The sequence below is a fragment of the Oncorhynchus gorbuscha genome, linkage group LG05, assembly GCF_021184085.1.
Source record: "Oncorhynchus gorbuscha isolate QuinsamMale2020 ecotype Even-year linkage group LG05, OgorEven_v1.0, whole genome shotgun sequence".
In the NCBI taxonomy this organism is placed as follows: Eukaryota; Metazoa; Chordata; class Actinopteri; order Salmoniformes; family Salmonidae; genus Oncorhynchus; species Oncorhynchus gorbuscha.
This window is the reverse complement of record NC_060177.1, coordinates 55,829,153-55,853,280: the sequence shown is the minus strand read 5'-3', so window position 1 is coordinate 55,853,280 and position 24,128 is coordinate 55,829,153. Positions and strand designations below refer to the sequence as shown.

Below are 24,128 nucleotides of genomic sequence, written 5' to 3'. Positions count from 1 at the left end.
CCTGCTGAAAGGTGAATTCATTTTCCAGTGTCTCGTGGAAAGCAGACTGAACCAGGCTCTCCTCTAGGATTTTGTCTGTGCTTAGAGCCATTCCACAATTTTTTTTATCCTGAAAAACTCCCCCGTCCTTAACGATTAAAAGCATAGCCATAACATGATGCAGACACCACTATGCTTGAAAATAAGGAGAGTGGTACTCAGTAGCACTTTATATTCAGGACAAAAAGGGAATTGTTTTGCCACATTTTTTTCAATATTTATTTAGTTCTTTGATGCAAACAGGATGCATGTTTTAGAATTTTTGTTTCTGTAAAGGCTTCCTTCTTTTCACTCTTGTCAATTCGATTAGAATCACAGCCATTAAACTCTGTAACTGTTTTAAAGCCACCATTGGCCTCATGGTGAAATCCCTGAGCGGTTTGCTTCCTCTCCGGCAACTGAGTTAGGGAGGACTTTGTATCTTTGTAGTGACTGGTTGAGTTGATACACCATTCAAAGTGTAATTAATAACTTAACCATGCACAAAGGGATATTAAATGTCTGCTTTTTAATTTTTTTACCGATCTACCAATAGTTACCCTTCTTTGTGAGGCATTGGAAACTTCCCTGGTCTTTGTGGTTGAATCTGTGTTTGAAATTCACTGTTCGACTGAAGGATCTTACAGAAAAACTATTATTGCACACAGAGTGAATACATGAAAGTTATTATGTGACTTGTTAAGCAAATTCTTATTTAGGCTTGCCCTAACAAAGGGGTTGAATACTTATTGACTCAAGACATTTCTGATGTTCATGTTTTATTCATTTGTAAAAATTTGAAATACATTATTCTACTTTGAAATTGTGTATAAGCCAGTGACCCCAAAAAACATAAATGCAATCCATTTTAAATTCTGTCAGTAATACAACAAAATGTGGAAAAAGTCAAGGTGTGTGAATACTTTCTGAAGGCACTGTATATAACAAATAATCAAATACTGTCAGGATTTGGCCAGGGTTGTTCCGGTTTTTGGTCACTAGATGCCCCCATTGTGCCTTTTGTTTTCCCTTGATCCCCATTATTATTTGCACCTGTGCCTCGTTTCCCCTGATTGTATTTAAACCCTTTGTTTTCCTCTGTTCTTTGCTCTGTGTTTGTATGTTAGCACCCAGCCCTAGTACTCTTAGAACTCTTGTTGATCCCGGTGGACTCTCTTGTGGAATTCTGTTTTTTTGTTCTTGTTTGTTTGTTTTTTGAGTATCTTTTGAGGCTTTTTGTGCTTTACCTTCCACCTTGTGGATTTGCCTTTTTTGTCTTGGAGGATTACCTTTGTTCTTGTGGGATTCCTTTTGAGGTTGTGGAGTTACATGTTTTCCTGAAGAACTTCACTTTTTACTTCATTAAATACACCGTCTCAAGTACTGCTGTGTCTGCCTCATCTTCTGGGTTCTGCCGACTAGTCGTGGCTCAGTTGGTGACTGTTTCTCACTCCTGGAGACCCAGGTTCGTAACCGGGTCCTGACAAATACAGTATTTGAACCCAGGTCTGCACATAATACAACAAGGCCGTGATTCAATCCGATTGTGCATTGTCGACAATGCAGCTTTTAAAGGTAATTTCCAATTCAGCTCACATATCCTGTGTTTACCGTGAATGCGCTTTCAACGAACATGGGAACATTGCCTTTAAAACCTGTATTGTCGACAACGCTCGATCGGATTGAATCCCGGCCTTAGTTCAGAATCAGATAGCATTGAACTAAGCTTCCCATAGAATCGGTCAACTGTCAATTACCGATTCTATGGGAAGCTTAGATTAATTATTAATCAGGTGAGGGATGGCTCGGGTTTTGGCAACACTTTTCTCAAAACAGCTCTACCCCCGTAGAGGTAGACTGCTTTCATAAAAATGGAGGATGGTGTACAAATTCAGTTCTGGTAATAACAGTTCAGAAAGATATTCGCAGTGTCAAATCATGTGTAACCATGTTACACCAGCCCCACATATGCATCCATCATGCACATTATCATTTTGTCTATCCCCACTAAGCATGGTCATGAGCCACAGGTTAAAATACCAAAACAACTGTGAATCAAGTATATTAATTTTGGGGCTGGTCGAAACACACATTCATGGACATTTAGCTAGATAGCTGTTGACAGCAGTTTGTCCTGGGAGATGATCGGTGGGTTGTTAATTTACCTTACATGCATACGTGGTTCTAATTTAGCCTGTTCTTTGCAGAATTTGAGTTTGTTTCGCTACTCCAACGACGAATCCACTGATAAAAAGGGAAACCTAGTTAGTTATCTTTGATTATGCTCTCCTCATTCATTTTTCAAGTACCCACATGGGTTTGTATCTTTGTGAAAATCAATAAGGAGATGGAAGAGGTGGGACTTGCAGTGTGTCGAGCGTCTCAACTAGAACCTAGCTCTATTTTAGTTTTCGGCAATGCAGACGCTCATTGACATGCGCAACAGTGTGGATGAAAGGATTGAATAACATGGATGTGTACATTTATTTTGCAACTATACTTTTCTGCCAGCTACGTGCTTATCATGGCCATCTCAAGTGTAACCCAACTTGGTTCTATACTGAAAAAGTTGATAAAAATAATGGTTTTGTTTTTATGTTTATGGTAAAAGTTTAAATGTGTTTATGCCTGGAGGGTGGGATCTCTAATCCAGTTAAGTAGGTTTATTGGAGTAGTGTGTGCACAGTTGTTCTCTCTTTCCACATCACTGATGCTCACTAAGATGGAGTGATTCAATCGTGCTCGTGCCCTCCCTTTTCAACCATGACTTATTAATTCTGCCCAACGCCTTTCTGCCTGAAGATTAAAGGTAATGCTTCTGGTTATGTAGCCCTAAGTGAACATGCCTTGCTGCATACAGTCTTGCAGCTTACTAAAGATGTTTCAGCATACTGTTGACTGGTAGATGTGAAATCTTAGGCAGAAGTTGAGGTGCTTTGAGGAATTGAGATACCGTAAAACTTAATTTAAACGCCAAGTCTCAAATAGTCATCTGTCCCTTTCAATAGCCAGGGCAACTTTAATATTTCAGGAAATAAACACCTGTTTCAAATAAACACTGGGTCTAAATGAATTGTTTATGAGGTTACCATGAATTGTTTATGAGGTTTAATGTTTCATTTGTTACATTAAATAATTCAGTAATGATTCAGAATAATCATGGCAATCATCCGCCAATAAGAAACTGCTAGCCATTGGCTGCTAACAGCTGAGAACTGATTGCTAACTGGCAAGCACAAAAACAGTCAACAACTTCGGCAGTACAGACCTCCAGAAATCGGATGATTGCCCTCTAGTGGCGAAAACTGCACAGAACTGTCAGAAATATAGTCAATGAGGAGAATCTTTTTTGCTTTGTTCATACTGACACAAAATAAATGTGTCACCTTATGTATAGGATAGCACATTAGTGCAAGATATGAAGGAATTGATAAAAAAGCTGGAAGTGAATGCTGGAATTAAACAATGAACTATGCAAATGAGCAAAAGCTGTGTGCATTAAGGATGAAGCCTGGCTCAAATAGAAGCCTGTCTCAAATAAGTTTGTGTTGTGTTTGGTGATTTCAGCAAATAAACTCCTGGGCTATTAATTTTGTGTTATGGTAGTTGAGGTGTATTGGAATGCATCACATATCACTGTTAAAGTATTATGAAAGAATATAGTATAACAACAGTCCTATGCTAATTATCCTCTATCCTCCGTATCACTGAGAATTGAGATGCTGAGGATTTGCCTGGAGAAAATGATGATGTAACTCTCGCTGTAGCCTGGATGCACAGAATAGGCTCCATCTCGTTCCGCCCCCCCCCATCAAATCACCCCGAGAGGCTCTCAATGTGACATGTTGGGAACATCACATCTAAGCCTTGTTTCAGGGAGAAGGGCTTCTTGCACCTCTTTCCACCTCGCCTCTACAGAAACCCTCTCTTCTTCTTCCTCTCCGAGTGGAACAAATGACTTGTTCCCTAAAACATCCCATCACAGGATTTGATAGAGAGAAACAGACGTGTGCAGAGACAGAGAATTCCCAGCCAGGTCACAACGCGTCCTCTCTGTTATACATCTGTAGAAACTAAAAGGAATCACTAACACTTTCCATGTTGGTGTTTCCGTGGAGAACCTGTTCATTTTTTCACAAGTACTTTGGACAACAATATGTGTCTGCATTAGGTGTTGAAACTATGGAAAGGGACTGCACATTTTTTTAGAGAAAGGCCTCTCAGACAATGACAGTTTAAACACAGTAATTTCAAGTTTAGAAAGGTGTCCTGAGTTTTCTGGACAATAGTGTTCCAACATCAAGACACAGCACATTTCATGGCTTCCACATCTTTTCCATTATACCTTTGGCGGAGTACTCGCTGCTGAAATTACAGGCTGTCTGCCTCTCAGAGTTGTATCGCCATTTCAGACACTCAGCCCTGGGAAGTGGCAAAGGGAGCCCCCGTAGAGGTAGACTGCTTTCAAATATTTGACGCTTCAAACACAGTAATTTGGTCAGTGTTGAGTGCCTATCCATCTTGCTCCAACGTAATAGAAAACTAATGGCTTTTAACATGGAATCATATCCCTTATCGCCAACAATGACAAACATCGAGTCAAATCAGATGAATGTCGAAGAAACCTTTCCTCATGATGGAAGCAAAAATGTATCACAGTTATCAACTGCTAAGATATGGTGGCTGTAATAGCCTCTCAACAGCGAATGTCTTGGGGAAATGATATCTTTGTGAAACATCCTCTCTGCAATTACTGACAGTTTTTTACCATTTCAGTAATATTGGACATTATTTTAGATTTCCTGGATAAGCGCTGCGATTATAATTTTACATCCATTAATGTAACTCTCATTCTAAGTGTATTGGTCATAGATGAATGCTCACACTAGCCTTCATGTATCACTAGTGACGATAAAACAAACAATTATACATTGAATGGGGACATGATTGCAAATGGGTCTCTGCTTAGTCATAGATACATGGGGATAAGCTGGCGCTGTGTCTCTGTGCAAACTCACAGTTAAGAAATTTGACCTCGACATTGTCAATGGCAACGGTCATTGGTCTTTTGTCAATTCATCAGTGTTAAATGCTGATTCGAAAAATAGGAGCGGACAATAGAGGGGTTGTTCTCCATCCCGTTTGTTCTTCAATTGATATACTGCATATGGACTATTCAGCCTACAAAAGGATGAACTTTGCATATCCACAATGATGGAAAATGCAAAAGTAAAGGACTTAAACCATATGATAATTGTCCATTTTCTTCTCAGTAAAATAAACTTCTCCACTATCTTGACAACAAATATATGTAATTCTCCCAGAGTTACAGGTCATTCTAGCATTGCCTTTTAGCTGGTTGCTGTTGTCTCTGACCTTCTCTATTTAATCAGGGTCAGTAGACAGTCTCACAGCAGCTTCAGGCAATTGTCCTTCGAAGGAATATCAAGAAGGCCCATTCATTTGGAAACACAAGGCTATTTGATTACACACTCATTGGGACACATCCTCAAGACTAAGAGGGCATATGGGCATATGGCTTTCAGTCAAACACACTGCTGTGCTGCAGTTCACTAAAGCTGCCTGCCTAGAAAACCGGGAACATTCCCAGAACAGTAGCTAAGATTCCCATGAAATGCTACGTTGAGTTTTAACTAACAATTAGGATGATAACATCCCCAAAACATTCAAAGAATGCTTTTGATAAAAAATATATATACTTTCCCCAAAAAACGAAATATGAAACATCCTTGGAATGTAATCCTAACATTCACTAAAATGTTGTGCACAACATCTGAAGCAACCACCACAGAACATTGTCAAGTTGTGCAGATGATTTCACAATGTTTCTTTTAGGGTGCAAAAAAATCATTCACCAGATTTTACAAGAACATTCCCACAATGCATTTTTTTAAAATGTTCTTTAAAAGTTCCTAAAACATTTCTTTAGGTTGTGGGAACATAGTGGGGATGTGACAGGAGATAGGTTCCCAAAACACTAAAACGTTCCAGTTGTGCTGACATTCAGATAATGTTTGTATCAGAGTGCACAAAATATTTCTTTGTGTTGCAAGAATGTTGACAGAACATCCCTTCTGATTTCTTTAAAGGTTCCCGGAACATTTAATTAGGTTGTTGGAACAGTGTGGGTACAATACAAGAGATAGGTTCCCAAAACACAGAATATGCTCAGTTGCGATGACATTCATACAATGTGTAAATTAGGTTGCACAGGACAATTCCTTAACCTAAGTCAGGGTCACAGAGTGTTTTGTGGTCGTCTTAAACAAATCTACTTTGAAACAAAAGTATACAACTCACCCACATGGTTATGGACTTTAAAAAAACAATACACCTGTACCATGTCAGATATAGAGCTGAAATGTCAATTTTGAGTTTGCCTCCCAATATTACATTTTATAAACATCACAGAAGACTGAAATATAACAACACTGTTTGACATAGAAACACCAGATTTTCTGTTTTTTTGTTATTGAAATAAAATGTATTATTTATGAAATTATGACAAATATGAATAACATTCCATCCATGGATGCACTAGGTCATTTGACTGCGGGAAAGGACTACTGTTGTAAGAAAGTTGACAGAACACCTGGTCTTAGTTCTTAAATTAAAGGTTCCCAGAACATTGAATTACATTATGGGAGTTGTCTGGGATGCTGCAATAATTCTTCTGATACAATTTCCAAATAAGTCTGTTTTTATTACGTTCAAAACACATTTCTTTTTTAGGTTTAACATAATATTCCATTGCTGTTCACGCCATATATATTTCACCTTGTCTTAGAGATGCTCAGAACATGTCAAGAACATTTCGAAAATGTTATATTTAAGTTTTACCTGATATTACCACAACATTCTCAGCATGCACATGTGCAGCTCCTTAAAGCATAAGAAAGAAGATTGGAATACATCCCCATTATGTTTTCCCCCCAGATTTTATTTATCTTCTGGGCCACCAGGGAAGCTCTCAAGCAGCTTATTCTAACAGAATATAGCCATGGCAGTATGGCCAATCAGGAATCCCATGCTTTCTTTTCAGCCTTCTTAGACGTAACTAACCCAGGCAAATACTGTTAACTGGGTTATTCAGCATCACTTCACCCATCCTCTTTATATGATGGGTACTTCTGGGCCCATATTTACAACATATCCAAGAGAAGGAGTGCTGATCTAGTATCACGTTTGCTTTTGAGATCGTGAAAAATAAGCGTCTTATAGTCAGATATATATTTGGTGCGTTTCTTAAAAGTTGAACAGTCCATTATTTTTCAGATTGAATTTATACATCTGGGAAACAATCCTTAGTTTCACAGTTGTTTTCAAAAGAAACGTGGTTCTCAAGTACGTGGGATTCAACCTGCAAACGTCTGCTTTGCAGTCAGATCATTAACCCTCTGCACCACCAGGGAATATCTGTGGTACTGTGTGGGTTTTTCAGTCGACTTATGGTTGATCAGGACACAGAACACAATTTCTGAGTTATTAAAATATTCCCTTCTTCATCATATGCTGTGTACTTGTAACACTATTTGTTTATGTTCTTTCAAACTAAATAAGACTAAATTACCTTTCTAAATTGCTATCAAAAAGCAATACAAACGCACACGATACCCATTCTGAAAAAGTATGATACATAATAAATACAGTTGAAGTCGGAAGTTTACATACACTTTGGTTGGAGTCATTAAAACTTGTTTTTCAACCACTCCACAAATGTCTTGTTAACAAACGATAGTTTCGGCAAGTCGGTTAGGACATCAACTTTGTGCATGACACAATTCATTTTCCTAACAATTGCTGACATACAGATTATTTCACTTATAATTCACTGTATCACAATTCCAGTGGGTCAGAAGTTTACAAACACTAAGTTGACTGTGCCTTTAAACAGCTTGGAAAATTCCAGAAAATGAAGTCATAGCTTTAGATGCTTCTGATAGGCCAAGTTACATTATTTGAGTCAATTGGAGGTGAACCTTAGGATGTATTCCAAGGCCTACCTTCAAACCCAGTGCCTCTTTGCTTGACATCATGAGAAAATCAAAAGAAATCAGCCAAGACCTCCAAAAAAAATGTAGACCTCCACAAGTCTGCTTCATCCTTGGGAGCAATTTACATATGCCTGAAGGTACCAAGTTCATCTGTACAAACAATAGTACACAAGTATAAACACCATGGGACCACGCAGCCATCATACCGCTCAGGAAGGAGACGCGTTCTGTCTCCTGGAGATGAATGGACTTTGGTGCGAAAAGTGCAAATCAATCCCAAAACAACAGCAAAGGACCTTATGAAGATGCTGGATGAAACAGGTACACAAGTATTTATATCCACAGGAAAACGTGTCCTATATCGACATAACATGAAAGGCCGCTCAGCAAGGAAGAAGCCACTGTTCCAAAACCGCCATAAAAAAAGCCAGACTACGGTTTGCAACTGCACATGGGGACAAAGGTTGTACTTTCTGGAGAAATGTCCTCTGGTCTGATGAAACAAAAATAGAACTGTTTGGCTGTAATCCCAACCGTGATGCATGGGGGTGGCAGCATCATGTTGTGTGGGTGCTTTGCTGCAGGAGGGACTGGTGCACTTCACAAAATAGATGGCATCACGAGGACGGAAAATTATTTGGATATATTGAAGCAACATCTGAAGACATCAGTCAGGAAGTTAAAACTTGGTCGCAAATGGGTCTTCCAAATGGGAAGAACTGAAAAAGCGTGTGCGAGCAAGGAGGCCTACAAACCTGACTCAGTTACACCAGCTCTGTCAGGAGGAATGGGCCAAAATTCACCCAACTTATTGTGGGAAGCTTGTGGAAGGATACCCAAAATGTTTGACCCAAGTAAAAAATGTAAAGGCAATGTTAATTGAGTGTATGTTACCTTCTGACCCACTGGGAATGTGATGAAGGAAATAAAAGCTTAAATAAATCATTCTCTCTACTATTATTCTGACATTTCACATTCTTAAAATAAAGTGATGATCCCAACTGACCGAAGACAGGGAGTTTTTACTGGGATTAAATGTCAGGAATTGTGAAAAACTGAGTTTAAATGTATTTGGCTAAGGTGTATGTAAACTTCCAACTTCAACAGTATACCAAAATAAATTCAGGCTCAAGGCAATCATTTTTTATTGATTTAAAGGTCCAATGCAGCTGTTTATCTCAATATCAAATCATTTCTGGGTAACAATAAAGCACCTTACTGAGATTGTTTAAATTAAAATGCACAAAAGCAAAAGTACAGTGTTACAAGTACACAGCATAAGAATAGGATGGGAACATTTGAATAAGTCATCTTTTTTTTCCGTGTCTTGATGAACTATATGAGACCATTTAAAACATTTTTTAAATATTATATTAAGTGGCCCCAGTTGTCCCCTGGTGGCACTTGTCATTCCAATCTCCTTTGCATTAGCGTAGCCTCTTCTGTAGCCTGTCAACTATGTGTCTGTCTATCCCTGTTCTCTCCTCTCTGCACAGACCATACAAACGCTCCACACAGCGTGGCCGCGGCCACCCTAATCTGGTGGTCCCAGCGCGCACGACCCACGTGGAGTTCCAGGTCTCCGGTAGCCTCTGGAACTGCCGATCTGCGGCCAACAAGGCAGAGTTCATCTCAGCCTATGCCTCCCTCCAGTCCCTCGACTTCTTGGCACTGACGGAAACATGGATCACCACAGACAACACTGCTACTCCTACTGCTCTCTCTTCGTCCGCCCACGTGTTCTCGCACACCCCGAGAGCTTCTGGTCAGCGGGGTGGTGGCACCGGGAGCCTCATCTCTCCCAAGTGGTCATTCTCTCTTTCTCCCCTTACCCATCTGTCTATCGCCTCCTTTGAATTCCATGCTGTCACAGTTACCAGCCCTTTCAAGCTTAACATCCTTATCATTTATCGCCCTCCAGGTTCCCTCGGAGAGTTCATCAATGAGCTTGATGACTTGATAAGCTCCTTTCCTGAGGACGGCTCACCTCTCACAGTTCTGGGCGACTTTAACCTCCCCACGTCTACCTTTGACTCATTCCTCTCTGCCTCCTTCTTTCCACTCCTCTCCTCTTTTGACCTCACCCTCTCACCTTCCCCCCCTACTCACAAGGCAGGCAATACGCTCGACCTCAGCTTTACTAGATGCTGTACTTCCACTAACCTCATTGCAACTCCCCTCCAAGTCTCCGACCACTACCTTGTATCCTTTTCCCTCTCGCTCTCATCCAACACCTCCCACACTGCCCCTACTCGGATGGTATCGCGCCGTCCCAACCTTCGCTCTCTCTCCCCCGCTACTCTCTCCTCTTCCATCCTATCATCTCTTCCCTCTGCTCAAACCTTCTCCAACCTATCGCCTGATTCTGCCTCCTCAACCCTCCTCTCCTCCCTCTCTGCATCCTTTGACTCTCTATGTCCCCTATCCTCCAGGCCGGCTCGGTCCTCCCCTCCCGCTCCGTGGCTCGATGACTCACTGCGAGCTCACAGAACAGGCCTCCGGGCAGCCGAGCGGAAATGGAGGAAAACTCGCCTCCCTGCAGACCTGGCATCCTTTCACTCCCTCCTCTCTACATTTTCCTCCTCTGTCTCTGCTGCTAAAGCCACTTTCTACCACTCTAAATTCCAAGCATCTGCCTCTAACCCTAGGAAGCTCTTTGCCACCTTCTCCTCCCTCCTGAATCCTCCCCCCTCCTCCCCTCTCTGCAGATGACTTCGTCAACCATTTTGAAAAGAAGGTCGACGACATCCGATCCTCGTTTGCTAAGTCAAACGACACCGCTGGTTCTGCTCACACTGCCCTACCCTGTGCTCTGACCTCTTTCTCCCCTCTCTCTCCAGATGAAATCTTGCGTCTTGTGACGGCCGGCCGCCCAACAACCTGCCCGCTTGACCCTATCCCCTCATCTCTTCTCCAGACCATTTCCGGAGACCTTCTTCCTTACCTCACCTCGCTCATCAACTCATCCCTGACCGCTGGCTACGACCCTTCCGTCTTCAAGAGAGCGAGAGTTGCACCCCTTCTGAAAAAACCTACACTCGATCCCTCCGATGTCAACAATTACAGACCAGTATCCCTTCTTTCTTTTCTCTCCAAAACTCTTGAACGTGCCGTCCTTGGCCAGCTCTCCCGCTATCTCTCTCTGAATTACCTTCTTGATCCAAATCAGTCAGGTTTCAAGACTAGTCATTCAACTGAGACTGCTCTCCTCTGTATCACGGAGGCGCTCCGCACTGCTAAAGCTAACTCTCTCTCCTCTGCTCTCATCCTTCTAGATCTATCGGCTGCCTTCGATACTGTGAACCATCAGATCCTCCTCTCCACCCTCTCCGAGTTGGGCATCTCCGGCGCGGCCCACGCTTGGATTGCGTCCTACCTGACAGGTCGCTCCTACCAGGTGGCGTGGCGAGAATCTGTCTCCTCACCACGCGCTCTCACCACTGGTGTCCCCCAGGGCTCTGTTCTAGGCCCTCTCCTATTCTCGCTATACACCAAGTCACTTGGCTCTGTCATAACCTCACATGGTCTCTCCTATCATTGCTATGCAGACGACACACAATTAATCTTCTCCTTTCCCCCTTCTGATGACCAGGTGGCGAATCGCATCTCTGCATGTCTGGCAGACATATCAGTGTGGATGACGGATCACCACCTCAAGCTGAACCTCGGCAAGACGGAGCTGCTCTTCCTCCCGGGGAAGGACTGCCAGTTCCATGATCTCGCCATCACGGTTGACAACTCCATTGTGTCCTCCTCCCAGAGCGCTAAGAACCTTGGCGTGATCCTGGACAACACCCTGTCGTTCTCAACCAACATCAAGGCGGTGGCCCGTTCCTGTAGGTTCATGCTCTACAACATCCGCAGAGTACGACCCTGCCTCACACAGGAAGCGACGCAGTTCCTAATCCAGGCACTTGTCATCTCCCGTCTGGATTACTGCAACTCGCTGTTGGCTGGGCTCCCTGCCTGTGCCATTAAACCCCTTCAACTCATCCAGAATTCCGCAGCCCGTCTGGTGTTCAACCTTCCCAAGTTCTCTCACGTCACCCCGCTCCTCCGTTCTCTCCACTGGCTTCCAGTTGAAGCTCGCATCCGCTACAAGACCATGGTGCTTGCCTACGGAGCTGTGAGGGGAACGGCACCTCAGTACCTCCAGGCTCTGATCAGGCCCTACACCCAAATAAGGGCACTGCGTTCATCCACCTCTGGCCTGCTCGCCTCCCTACCACTGAGGAAGTACAGTTCCCGCTCAGCCCAGTCAAAACTGTTCGCTGCTCTGGCCCCCCAATGGTGGAACAAACTCCCTCACGACGCCAGGACAGCGGAGTCAATCACCACCTTCCGGAGACACCTGAAACCCCACCTCTTTAAGGAATACCTAGGATAGGATAGGATAAGTAATCCCTCTCACCCCCCCCCTTTAAGATTTAGATGCACTATTGTAAAGTGACTGTTCCACTCGATGTCATAAGGTGAATGCACCAATTTGTAAGTCGCTCTGGATAAGAGCGTCTGCTAAATGACTTAAATGTAAATGTAAATGTAAATGTGGCACAGAGTGTTAATGATTTGGTTGCTAATCTGAAAATTGCAGGTTCAATCCCACTAATTCTTCAACCATGTTTCTTTTGAAAACAACTGTGAAACTGAGGTTTGTTTGTCCAGATGTAAAAATTCAGAGAAGAGGTCTTTATTTCATCCAGATGTATAAATTCAGAGAAGAGTTCTTTATTTCATCCAGATGTATAAATTCAGAGAAGAGGTCTTTATTTCATTCAGATGTATAAATTCAGAGAAGAGGTCTTTATTTCATCCAGATGTATAAATTCAGAGAAGAGGTCTTTATTTCATCCAGATGTATAAATTCAGAGAAGAGGTCTTTATTCAGAGAAGATGCTTTTTTGTTGTTGACCTGCCCCACCTGATATAATTCCTACTTTGAGGCGCTTGGTTCCACCTGTCTCTTTATTTCAGATCACGCCAGTTCACTTAATGGAGTTGTCAACCGTGGATGGCGCAGATCTAAAACTTAGGGGGAAGAGCAGGGATTACTTAACCTGGAGGATTCCAGATGTATAAATTCAGAGAAGAGAATGTATAAATTCAGAGAAGAGGTCTTTATTTCATCCAGATGTATAAATTCAGAGAAGAGGTCTTTATTTCATCCAGATTTATAAATCCAGTCAGAAATGCAGAAATTAGACTGTAAATATTATTTTAAATCTACAAATTTCATGCTTTTTTGTTGTTGTTGCCCCACCTGATATAATTCCTACTTTGAGACGCTTGATATGTTCCACCCTGTCTTCTTCTTCATGATCGCAAAAGTGATCCTAGATCACCACACACAGAACTTGTAAATATGGGCCCAGAAGTCCACAGCATATAAAGAGGATGGGTAAAGTGATGCTGAATGACCCAGTTAACAGTTTTACCCCTGGGTTAGTTTTGTCTAAGAAGGTAAAGAAAAATAAGCTTGGAATTAACTGCCACGGCCATATACTGAAAAAATAAGCTGTTAGCAAGCTTCCCTGATGGTGCAGAGAATAAAGACGTTGTTTGGTTTGGAAACTGAACATTGCAGGTTCAAATCCCACATGTGCAGATTGACAATGTATAGTGTACAAAATATGGTTATGTTTGTCTGACTCAATCCTGGTCAAGTGTCTTGTGATGTAATGTGCACATCTTAAACATATTGTGTTTGTATGAGTAAATGCTGTTCTATGAATTAAATTAAATTAGTCTCTAATATTGCCTACAATACAGTCCTCAAATGTGAATTTCCGTTAAATCTGAAGAGAAACATAATTGGGATGAATTTGCTTTAGAGAGCTATGCACACTGAGAATGTTGTGGTGAAACTTAAATATAACAATTTTCTAACTATTCTTGAAATGTTCTGAGAACCTCCAAGACAAGGTCAAATGTATATGGCGTGAACATCAATTATTTTGAACAGAAAACAAATATGCTATCAATGTCATAAAAACAAGAAACATTTTGAAACATTGTGCAACATTTTAGGAATGTTCTGTGCAACCTATGTGAATATCACAAGCATATTCTTGCAACATCCCAGTTTTGGGAAACTATCTCTTGTAATGTACCCACACTTTTCACGCAACCAAACTAAATGTTCTCTGAACCTTTAAAATATTAAAAAGGCTGTTCTGACAACATTCTTGCAACATAAAAGGAATATTTTGAGCACCCTGATACAAACATTATCTGAATGTCAGCCTAACTGGACGGTTTTATTATTTTGGGAAGACATATTTTGTGATGTCCCCACAATTTTCTCTCCTTGTTCGGGCGGTGTTACCGGTCTTCTAGCCATCGCCGATCCATTTTTCATTTTCCATTTGTTTTGTCTTGTTATCCCACACACCTGGTTTTCATTCCCTTATTACGTGTTGTGTATTTAACCCTCTGTTCCCCCCCATGTCTTTGTGTGGTGTTGTTTGTTGTAAGTGCTTGTGCACATGTTGACTGGTGCGCGTCGGGTTTTGTACCCATGTTGTTATTTTCTTGATGCCGTTTGTTTTGGAATTAAACTGCTCCGCCAATTACCTTGTTCTGCTCTCCTGGGTCTGACTTCCCTGCCACCAGTTACGCACCCCTTACATCTGGGAATGTTCTTGAAACATCAAGATAATGTTTTTTTTGCACTATAAAATAAACATTGCTGAATTTTCTGCACAACTGGACAGTTTTTGCTTTTTTGGGAACATATATTTTGTGAAACTTGAGTAAACAAATCTATGTATATATTAAAGACGTGCTTTGGTGACTAGTAAGAATTTTTTAAACCTCCTGCTTTGGGCTGGATATGTCAATTTGTAGTTCATGCATGCATAATCTATGGGCAGAATTACTGTTTTACCTTAATTAGCGCCACAAAATCCCTAGGTTGAAAGCAACTGTTTACTGAAAGCTGTGCAGCACCATTTTCCTTCAATTTTCCCCCACGTGTGCCAGCCCCCTAGCAATTCAAGTTCCAGCCAATGACCTTTAGCCCCTCGCCATTTGAGTGACAGCTAGCAAGAGGCACACACTGCAGATCGAGAGAGAGAGAGTGAGCAATGACAAGGTGCACATATCTTCACATATGTGACGTAGTACACACTTTTGGGAGACCACTTTTGGCTCGTGAATGCTACTTTCAGAGCTACTGGCTAAAAAGTATTAAAAAGTATCGGAGAATATCTTTAACTGCCCCTGAAATACAAAAGGGAGCTACATAGAATAATATATGTGACTAATTAAATAACTCAGTCACCTAAACGACATTCCTTAATAATAGAATAATGGAAGGTACTATGTTATGCCTTCCATTTGAGATCCCTGACATATTTTAAGTCTGGCTTAATCACCGTAAAAACCATGTGTACTTTTCACATGCCTTATCTAAGCCTTATCTGTTTTGGAAGCATGACTATTACATAACATTTCTACCATGAGGATGAGACTACGGGGTGGATGGGCTTGGCCTGTATTAATTGCATCTTCCTCTATCCGTTCTCTCAGAGATTACAGTACGCTAGCTGGGAATACGGTAATCCATGTATTGAAATGATCTGCACAGCTCTTTCATGCCCTCTCTCCAACTTTTGCTCTTATGTACAGCCAACAAGCAGAACACGTCCTACTCTTTGCAGAAATCTGATTAAAGCGGGGTACTGCTGTATATGAGTACAGTCTAAGGTCATTTGCTCGGTGTGCTTGTGTAAGCCAGCATTTACAGTATTTAATGTACTGTAGGTATACTTTGACGCTTTCCTCGTTTAAGGTAAGGCAGCGATAGAGTCGTCCAAGTAATACCCTAAGAAACAGGCTTTTAAGGCTAATGGAGAGATGACTGCTTGAGGTGTGAGTGATGAAAGATGCTGCCTGTGTCTTGAACAGAGTATTTTGATTCTCCCTCAGTGGAAACTTATGTTGTCTTATAAAACAGAGCTAGCTTTTGTAGTTGGTGGTGGTGGTGGGCTGCTTTATTGTAAGAATAGTCCCATGTGGCTCAGTTGGTAGAGCATGGCACTAGGGTTGTGTGTTTGATTCCCAAAGGGGACCAGTATGAAAATGTATGACTCACCACCAAAGTTGCTCTGGATAAGTGTCTGCTAAGTAATTAAAATGAGATATGAAGTATTTGGGTCAGAATACCTGTGCAGTGACCCTGTTCTGAAACCCAGTGGCCAAAGAACCCAACCAAAGAGCGCAAAAGGAACAGAGGAAATAAATCACAGATAGAAGTGTTGCATTGATTCTTCGGGCCAATCAATAGTGTACATATGAGACTTGCTGTTATGGACCTCATGTACACAGTGCACGTCCACATATAACTCTGTCGTCGCTCAGCAATCTCTAGAAAGTAAACACTGGATCCATCAGCAAGGCATATGCAACACGGGAGGAATGCTTTATTTGTGCTGGCTGATGAAAAAAACATTTGCAATGGAAGTTAAGCCAGGTGTAAGAACAGGAAGCAGCCAATGTCTAGTGCTCGTTCTCAGCTCTACTTAACTACCTCTCTGATCCGACTCTGCTGGTACTGGATATCCGTTGGCCACTGAAACCATGCCTGGAGATTCATACCACTGTGACCAAACCACTGGCCTCTCCTGCAGTAGCTTCAGCAGGATCAATTCTCCATCCCAACCCGTCAACACTCAGATGAAATGGTGCTGCCGGCGTATCGGCCTGTTTGGAGTCAGGCGGCAATGATAGTTCAATGATTACACTCCTTCCTTTCTGTATCCACCCGTCCTTGGTAGGAGGATGTTCGGGAGGGTCTGAGATATTCAATGATTAAGAGTGTAGGACGAGTGTGAAGGCTGCTTTACAATGGTCTCGCACTTGCGGATAATAATGCATATTATCATGTGAAAATTTGATGTATCCAAACGCTGGCATAGTATAGATGTCAGTAGAGGAATTGAGATGGGAGGTGACAGGTCTGCCACTACAAGAACACCTTACTGTGTGGTAAACTAGTCTGGACATCTCAGGCTGAAATAAACAAGGACAATATTCAGTAGGACTGACCAATTGAATGAACATTTTAGTGACATGCCCTTGCATACCACACATGTTTTTCTTAGTAGGTGCATTGCACCCTCCTCCAGTCGCTTATTATCGCCACATTGACCTCCCTCCCAGCTTAGATCCACACATTGCACTTTTGACCTCCACAGGGCGTTCAACAGGGGAAGATAATACACTCTAACCAACAATTTCATGCGTCTCAATAAGAAAGTGCACAGCAGACACATGGGGGGGCGAAAAGGTCACCCAAAGCAACTTCACCTGACCGTAGATTACACAAAGCAGACCGCAAAGCAATTATGAAGACAATCATAAATCGGAGAAGAGACAATGGACTTTTCACACACTAATAACAAACCGCAGAGATTTACTGTAAGATAAGTTATTGGGAGTTTTTATTCTATTACGTCTGAGCCTGGGAGGCCGGGAACCTCTATTCAAGTAAAATGAATGTGAACTGCTATTCTAAAATTGGACACTGCAGGAATTGCTCCGAACAATAGTTTCGATCTAAACACGGAGGCATCATGCGAACTAACACTAAAGAGTAAAAAAGTGAATGTGAACTGCTATTCTAAAATTGGACACGGCAGGAATTGTTCCTAACAGTAGTTTCGATCTAAACAAAGAGGCATCATGCAAACTAACACTAAAGAGTAAAAAAGTATGCCAATCTATGCATCTAAGTCTCAATCTACGCTGAACAAAAATACAAACGCAAGATGTGAAGTGTTGGTCCCATGTTTCATTAGCTGAAATAAAAGATCCCAGAAATGTTCCATATGCACAAAAGCTTATTTCTCTAAAATATGGTGCACAAATTTGTTTAGTGAGCATTGCCCCTTTGCCAAGATAATCCATCCAACTGAAAGGTGTGGCATATCAAGGAGCTGATTAAACAGCAGGATCATTACAAAGGTGCACCTTGTGCTGGGGGTCAATAAAAAGCCACTCTAAAATGTGCGGTTTTGTCACATAACACAACACCACAGATGTCTCAAGTTTTGAGGGAATGTGCAATTTGAATGCTGACTGCAGGATTGTCCACCAGAGCTGTTGCCAGAGAATTGAATGTTCATTTCTCTACCATAAGCCACATCCAACATTGTTTTCGAGAAATTGGCAGTATGTCCAACCGGCCTGTGTGGTTTAATGTGTTAAGATTTGAGGAAAAGAGTCAAGCCAAAATGTGGAGAAAACAATTTGCCACGAAGAGTCTATAGTGAATCTAATTTCACTGCAGTGTGGTGTCCAGGTGGATTGCAGTTGTTGAATAGAATTCATTCTGCCTACTCAGTTATCCTGAGAGTGATCCTAGGCTACAGTATGAGCAGAGAGAGTAGATTGTTGTTTAGTGCAGCCTACTCAGGGAATTAAATCCACACACTGTACACACACAGCCTACCTGCCCCTCATTTGTACAGGATTATATACTGTGTGTATACTATATTTTTAACAGTATTTTTATACTGTTGCGGGGCGGGTAATCACAGGGTTGCTGGTTCAAATACCAAGGCTGATGACTGCACCCTTGAGCAAGTCACCTAACCCCAAACCAGCTCCAGGTGCGCTGCTCTTTGGCTGCCCCTGTGCTTCTTTCAGCCAGTGTGTGTCTGTGTGTGTGGTGTGGTGTGTAAGTGTGTGATGTGAGTCTGTTATGTCTGGAGGGTTGGGAATGAAAGAACAGACAGACAAAAATGTCTGTTTTGATGGACAATAAAGTTGTACCAGTATGTTAACATATGCTGATGATAACATTAAGATACATCTAGCCTTTGATCGAACTCCATTGAGCTTATTGTTCTGGATTCAAATTCTATTCATATGTTTCAATCCATAGTTATTGATGTTATTGGTGTACAGAATGTATATTTCCATTTATTTTGGACAACCTATTGATTCACATAGCTTTGGAGGGTAAAATGGTCTCGAGGTCTGTGTGTTCCTTATTCCTTGGCTCTATGGCAGGGAAACAAGTCACGGCTGGGCAGGTGTGAATTAAATAGGCCCCTTTGAATCCAATAGAAACACAGTCAAAGTGATTCACTAATGTTTCATTCAGCCAAATTGAACGCTGCCCCTTCAGTTTAGCCTCACGTCTTCATCCTGCCTCTAATAGCAAGGCTTCCCTGAGTGGCCATAATTACTTTCATGGCTAAGTTACACCACTGAAATCTAGGATGTCACAGGAGGAGGAGATTGCAGTCGATCAGTCTCTAGCTGATCTTTTCTCATTTACCATATATAAGTCAATATCAGAGCATGTTAATAGTTTTCACTAATACCTGCATTTGTTCAACAGCTCTCTCCCTGACGCACTCATGCACGTAAGCACATATGGACGTATGGACGCATTCACGCACCCAACACACACATACAGACAATCCCCAACTCCTAAATCTCTTACCTGCAGAGGGGGTCTTGGCGGCAGTTCTTTCTGAGCTCCAGGCAGTAGGGTTTGACTTTGTCCTCAAAGGAGCAGAAGGGCACGATGGTCTGCCTCCTCCGTTCAGCACAGCCCAGGTCCTGGCAGGGGCAGAAGAGCAGCTGGTGGCTGTACTCGCTGGGCACCCGATCCAGGAACTGCCTCAGGGCCTTGTGGCAGCGCTTACGGTTACAGGGTTCCCCTTTGTTGCAAGTGGCAATGTAGGTGGAGCGCTGTTTCTTACAGGTGTTGTTGAGGTTGCAGGCCTTGGCTGCATCCAGACATGGGTTACAAGTCTTGCCTGGGTCAGAGCAAGTGTTGGCTTTAGGGGTGACGGTGTGCATCCCTGCAGAGAAGGGAGAAGAGGAGCACTGAACAATAATATGCACGTATCTGCCTATTGCAAAGCCATCTTGTTATCACAGATATGACCTATAGCATTTGTCAACTGGCTCATGACAAAACGCTTTCACACAATAATGATGATGATGACACATAAGTTGATGTGCTCTGACTACTTGACCATGTTGGATGTCATGTTTGTGTGTGCTGAAAGTGGGCTTCATGTGTTAGATCTCTCCCTATGCTGGGGGATATTCAATATCATATATTTCTCCAAGCCAACCCCAAGCCATCTGAGACTTGTATAGCTCGCCCATATCCATTCTTACTGAATTATTTATTTTTAGAGGCCTTGAGTGAAATGTGAATGAATAAAGTATGGATTGAGATAGTAAGTATATTCATCTTCTTTTACATTCAGTTTTGACTTCATGAGTGTGTCAAGTTGATTCTGCTCATCTGATTGCTTCCACCACTAGCACATGATGTGCTACAGCAGCTACTGTAAACACCGTGACACGGACCTTGATGCCGTTTACAACAGGTGAATTAGATTTCTTGTTGCTTTTTGACATGTGTAATTGGTTTGTCAGTGTGGACATTAAACACAGGTGCTCAAGGACATGGTAAAGACTCACTCTGTGCTGTTGAATTGTGGCCTATTGAACACAGATGAACAATTTCTTATTGTCATCACACACTGCCACCTAGCAATTGTACGGTAGCAAACAGACGGAGTCATTAAGTGTGCATATTCTGAGAGCACTCTGAACTGGTGGTACCTGCTATTGAGATGCCATAAAACAAAACAAAAAAACGGTATCACATTCATTCATATTCCACCTCCCTTGTATTCAGGGTGTATTAGAAAAGTTCACCTCCCTCCCCATGTAGATAATGATATTTCAGAGGCAGCGCTGGCTCAGTGACATCCAAGGAGATTCATCTCTTATTCAACAGAACCAATCTCATTCTGTGTCTATCACGCAGTGTCGAGGAAAAGCCTTTCCTATGGACTGCATGAGCAGCTGTATTGTCTGTAAGTGGTGCATCACAAAAGATCAATCCTAGAAATGTCATACACAGAATGGACACAACACACTCAGAGCCAAATAAAACAGTATTTACCTTATTCAACCACATGGCAACATAGAGGCAACTTCCTGTCGATGGGAAGAAAAGTGAAAAGGTGGATTCTATTTTGTGACGACAGGAAAAGATTGTTGCCTTTCCAGATCGCTGTGAGCTTTGTCTTTATCCCTCCAGCAACAAGGTTATCCCGAGGAGGAGATCATGCTAGGTCAGAGGGCTGTGGGATGATCTGTGATTGGACTTCAAAGACAGCTGACATTAGCAGCAGGGATTGAGGCCAAACTGGGCAAAACCTGGCCAAATCGGTACAGAACCAGGCCAGCCCAGCTGGAGGGGTGGTTTGGGGTTCTATCCAAAAGCCCTACACATAACAATGATGGATTGCAGCTCCTAAATCTCCTCTGGCCATCTGCAGCCTTTAATGCGGTGCACAGGGGGTCCAGGATAACAACAAAATAGTAGAGCGACGAGGTACAAAGATTTATCTGACCAAGCAGTGCAGTGGTTTGAGGTTTTACTACTTCTAATTGGAGAGAAAAGATTGAATTCGGTACTGAAAGCAGAAAGATGTCCTGAGGCTCACAAAGACACAAAGGCCCTCAAAGGCTCGGTGTACATATACAAACGGGAATGGAGTAGATGAATGGAAAATATATACTGTTACAGGAAAATAATACATTTTTCAAAGTGCATTATGAAAGGTTTTGCCTATACACCTTTCGGTACTACAAGAAGGGTGACAGGCAACTCGCAAAAACGGAAAGCTTTTGAAATCAGAGGCAGAATAGTCTTGCTGATTACAGCAGGCCATCACTGATAGAGGAAACAATGTGTCGTGTACTGCCAAGAGATTGGACCACCACTTATGTATACGTGCTCAAGTGTATTCAATTAACCTGGCCAATCATCATCACAATCAGCCTTGCACATGGGCTGTAATGATCAAACATTCCTCAAATCTCTCTAGGTGTCATTCCATTGCTGCATACACCAGCTACAGCCAGTCTTGGGAAAGCCTCACCATCCCAATACCCTGATTCCGAGCCTGCTGTATAAGGAAATCATGGAAATAGAGGGCTGTGTCCTGATTATTCCAGTGTACTGGTGTCTAAGGTGTTCACTGTGGGACAATAACTGATTAAGTGCATGTCGCTGCATATATATATATTTTTTAGACCCTGTTACTATGTTGCCATGAGGCTCTGTTGACACATCTTTGCATGATAATCAGAGTCGTGCTTCTCATGCAATGAACGCTAGGTAGATTTTAATTGGTTTTTGGCACGCACACAAAAATACCAAATTCCCTTCACAAGAAAAAAAGGTTTACCAATGTTACTTCACGCTTCCATATAGGAAAGAAAAAGCTCTCGGGGGAACTGTTACCAAGCGCTTTTTATCGTAAAGTAAAGAGTAAAGTCATCTTTTAACCTAACCAGTTAAATGTAATGTTATCAAATTTAGATTTCCGCCTAAATAGACATACCCAAAAGTAATGATTTATCATGAGATGGCCATAAATAATACCTAGTAATACTTATACTGCCAGAAAAAGTAACTGCCAGTATAAAAAGTTATCCACTACCGTTCAAAAGTTTGGGGCCACTTAGAAATGTCCTTATTTTTGAAAGAAAAGCACATTCTTCGTCCATTAAAACAACATAAAATTGATCAGAAATACAGTGTAGACATTGTTAATGTTGTAAATTACTTTTGTGGCTGGATTCTTTTAAATGACTTTTAATGGAATATCTACATAGGCGTACAGAGGCTCATTATCAGCAACCATCACTCCTGTATTCCAATGGCACGTTGTGTTAGCTAATCCAAGTTTCTCATTTTAAAAGGCTAATTGATCATTAGAAAACCCTTTTGCAATTATGTTAGCAAAGCTGAAAACTGTTGTCCCTGATTAAAGAAGCAATAAAACTGGCCTTCTTTAGACTGGTTAAGTATCTGGAGAATCAGCATTTGTGGGTTCGATTACAGGCTCAAAATGGCCAGAAACAAAGACCTTTCTTCTGAAACTCGTCAATATCTTCCTGTTCTGAGAAATAAAGGCTATTCCATGCGAGAAATTGCCTTGAAACTGAAGATCTCGTACAATGCTGTGTACTATTCTCTCCGCAGAACAGCGTAAACTGGCTCTAACCAGAATAGAAAGAGGAGTGGGAGGCCCCGGTGCACAACTGAGCAAGAGGACAAGTACATTAGAGTGTGTAGTTTGAGAAACAGACACCTCAAGTCCTCAACTGGCAGCTTCATTAAATAGTACCTGCAAAACTCCGGTCTCAATGTCAACAGAGAAGAAGCGATCCCGTGATGCTGGCCTTCTAGGCAGAGTTCCTCTGTCTAGTGTCTGTGATCTTTTGCCTATCTTTTATTTTTATTGGCCAGTCTGAGATATGGCTTTTTCTTTGCAACTCTGCCAGATAATACTGCTTTTGCTGCAAGGGCTAGGCTCTCCCGTTTCATAATTTGTACTGTAAGCGGAGGTTGCGAGGTTCACAGCCAGAGGAAATCAATCCTTTGTCTTGATAGGCCAGAAAATGTGACATGTCTCTCCCTATACAAATGAGATGTCAGGTTTCACATACTGCATCTCAGATGAGAGCGGAGAGTGACATGTGAAGCGGGACAACCAGAGCTTTCACAGAGGGCACACCACTTGATGTTGCACCATTCACAGAGTACTCTGTGCACAGAAATGTTTGGTCGGATCCGGTCCAGAACAGCTCAAAGTCCCATAAATAGGGGACTTAACGTTTAAGAGTTAAATGTTAATAGGGGGATCGTCCACAGCGTTCATTAGTGTAAAGTACGTGATGGCCATCTACTGAAAAGCACAATGTAGTCATTACAGGCCAGGCAAGAGATCAGGATTTAGCCCTTTTCAAGAGAAGGGATCTTCCTTCCACAGTAATTGCTCTCTCCCTTATTTGAATCCTGTATTTCAGACATCATCCTAGACTCTGGGGACCAGGAGTCCAGTCGAGGTTAGAGAGGGGCTCTTGGCTCCGGGTATGCTCACTGTAATTAGGATGGGTGCCAAAGTGTGGATTTAATATGGCCCTTAGTGAGTGTGAAGGAGCTTGTTATAAAGTATTTAGTCTATACCCCTGGGAGCCTTGTCAAGCATTTCTCTGTCAAAGAGTTCATCAGTTATTAGCTCAGGCTTGTGTCAGAGC

General features: G+C 42.0%; 1 protein-coding gene across 1 annotated transcript in view; it reads right to left on the bottom strand.

Annotated features, from left to right (window-relative positions):
• The window catches only part of LOC124035156 (GDNF family receptor alpha-2-like), a 78,407-nt gene that overhangs the window by 25,557 nt on the left and 28,722 nt on the right, over positions 1–24,128 (bottom strand). Inside the window, exon 4 of the mRNA XM_046348577.1 lies at positions 19,489–19,852. Within this exon, the coding sequence (XP_046204533.1) occupies positions 19,489–19,852 (364 nt within the window). The remainder of the gene's footprint in view (positions 1–19,488; positions 19,853–24,128) is intronic.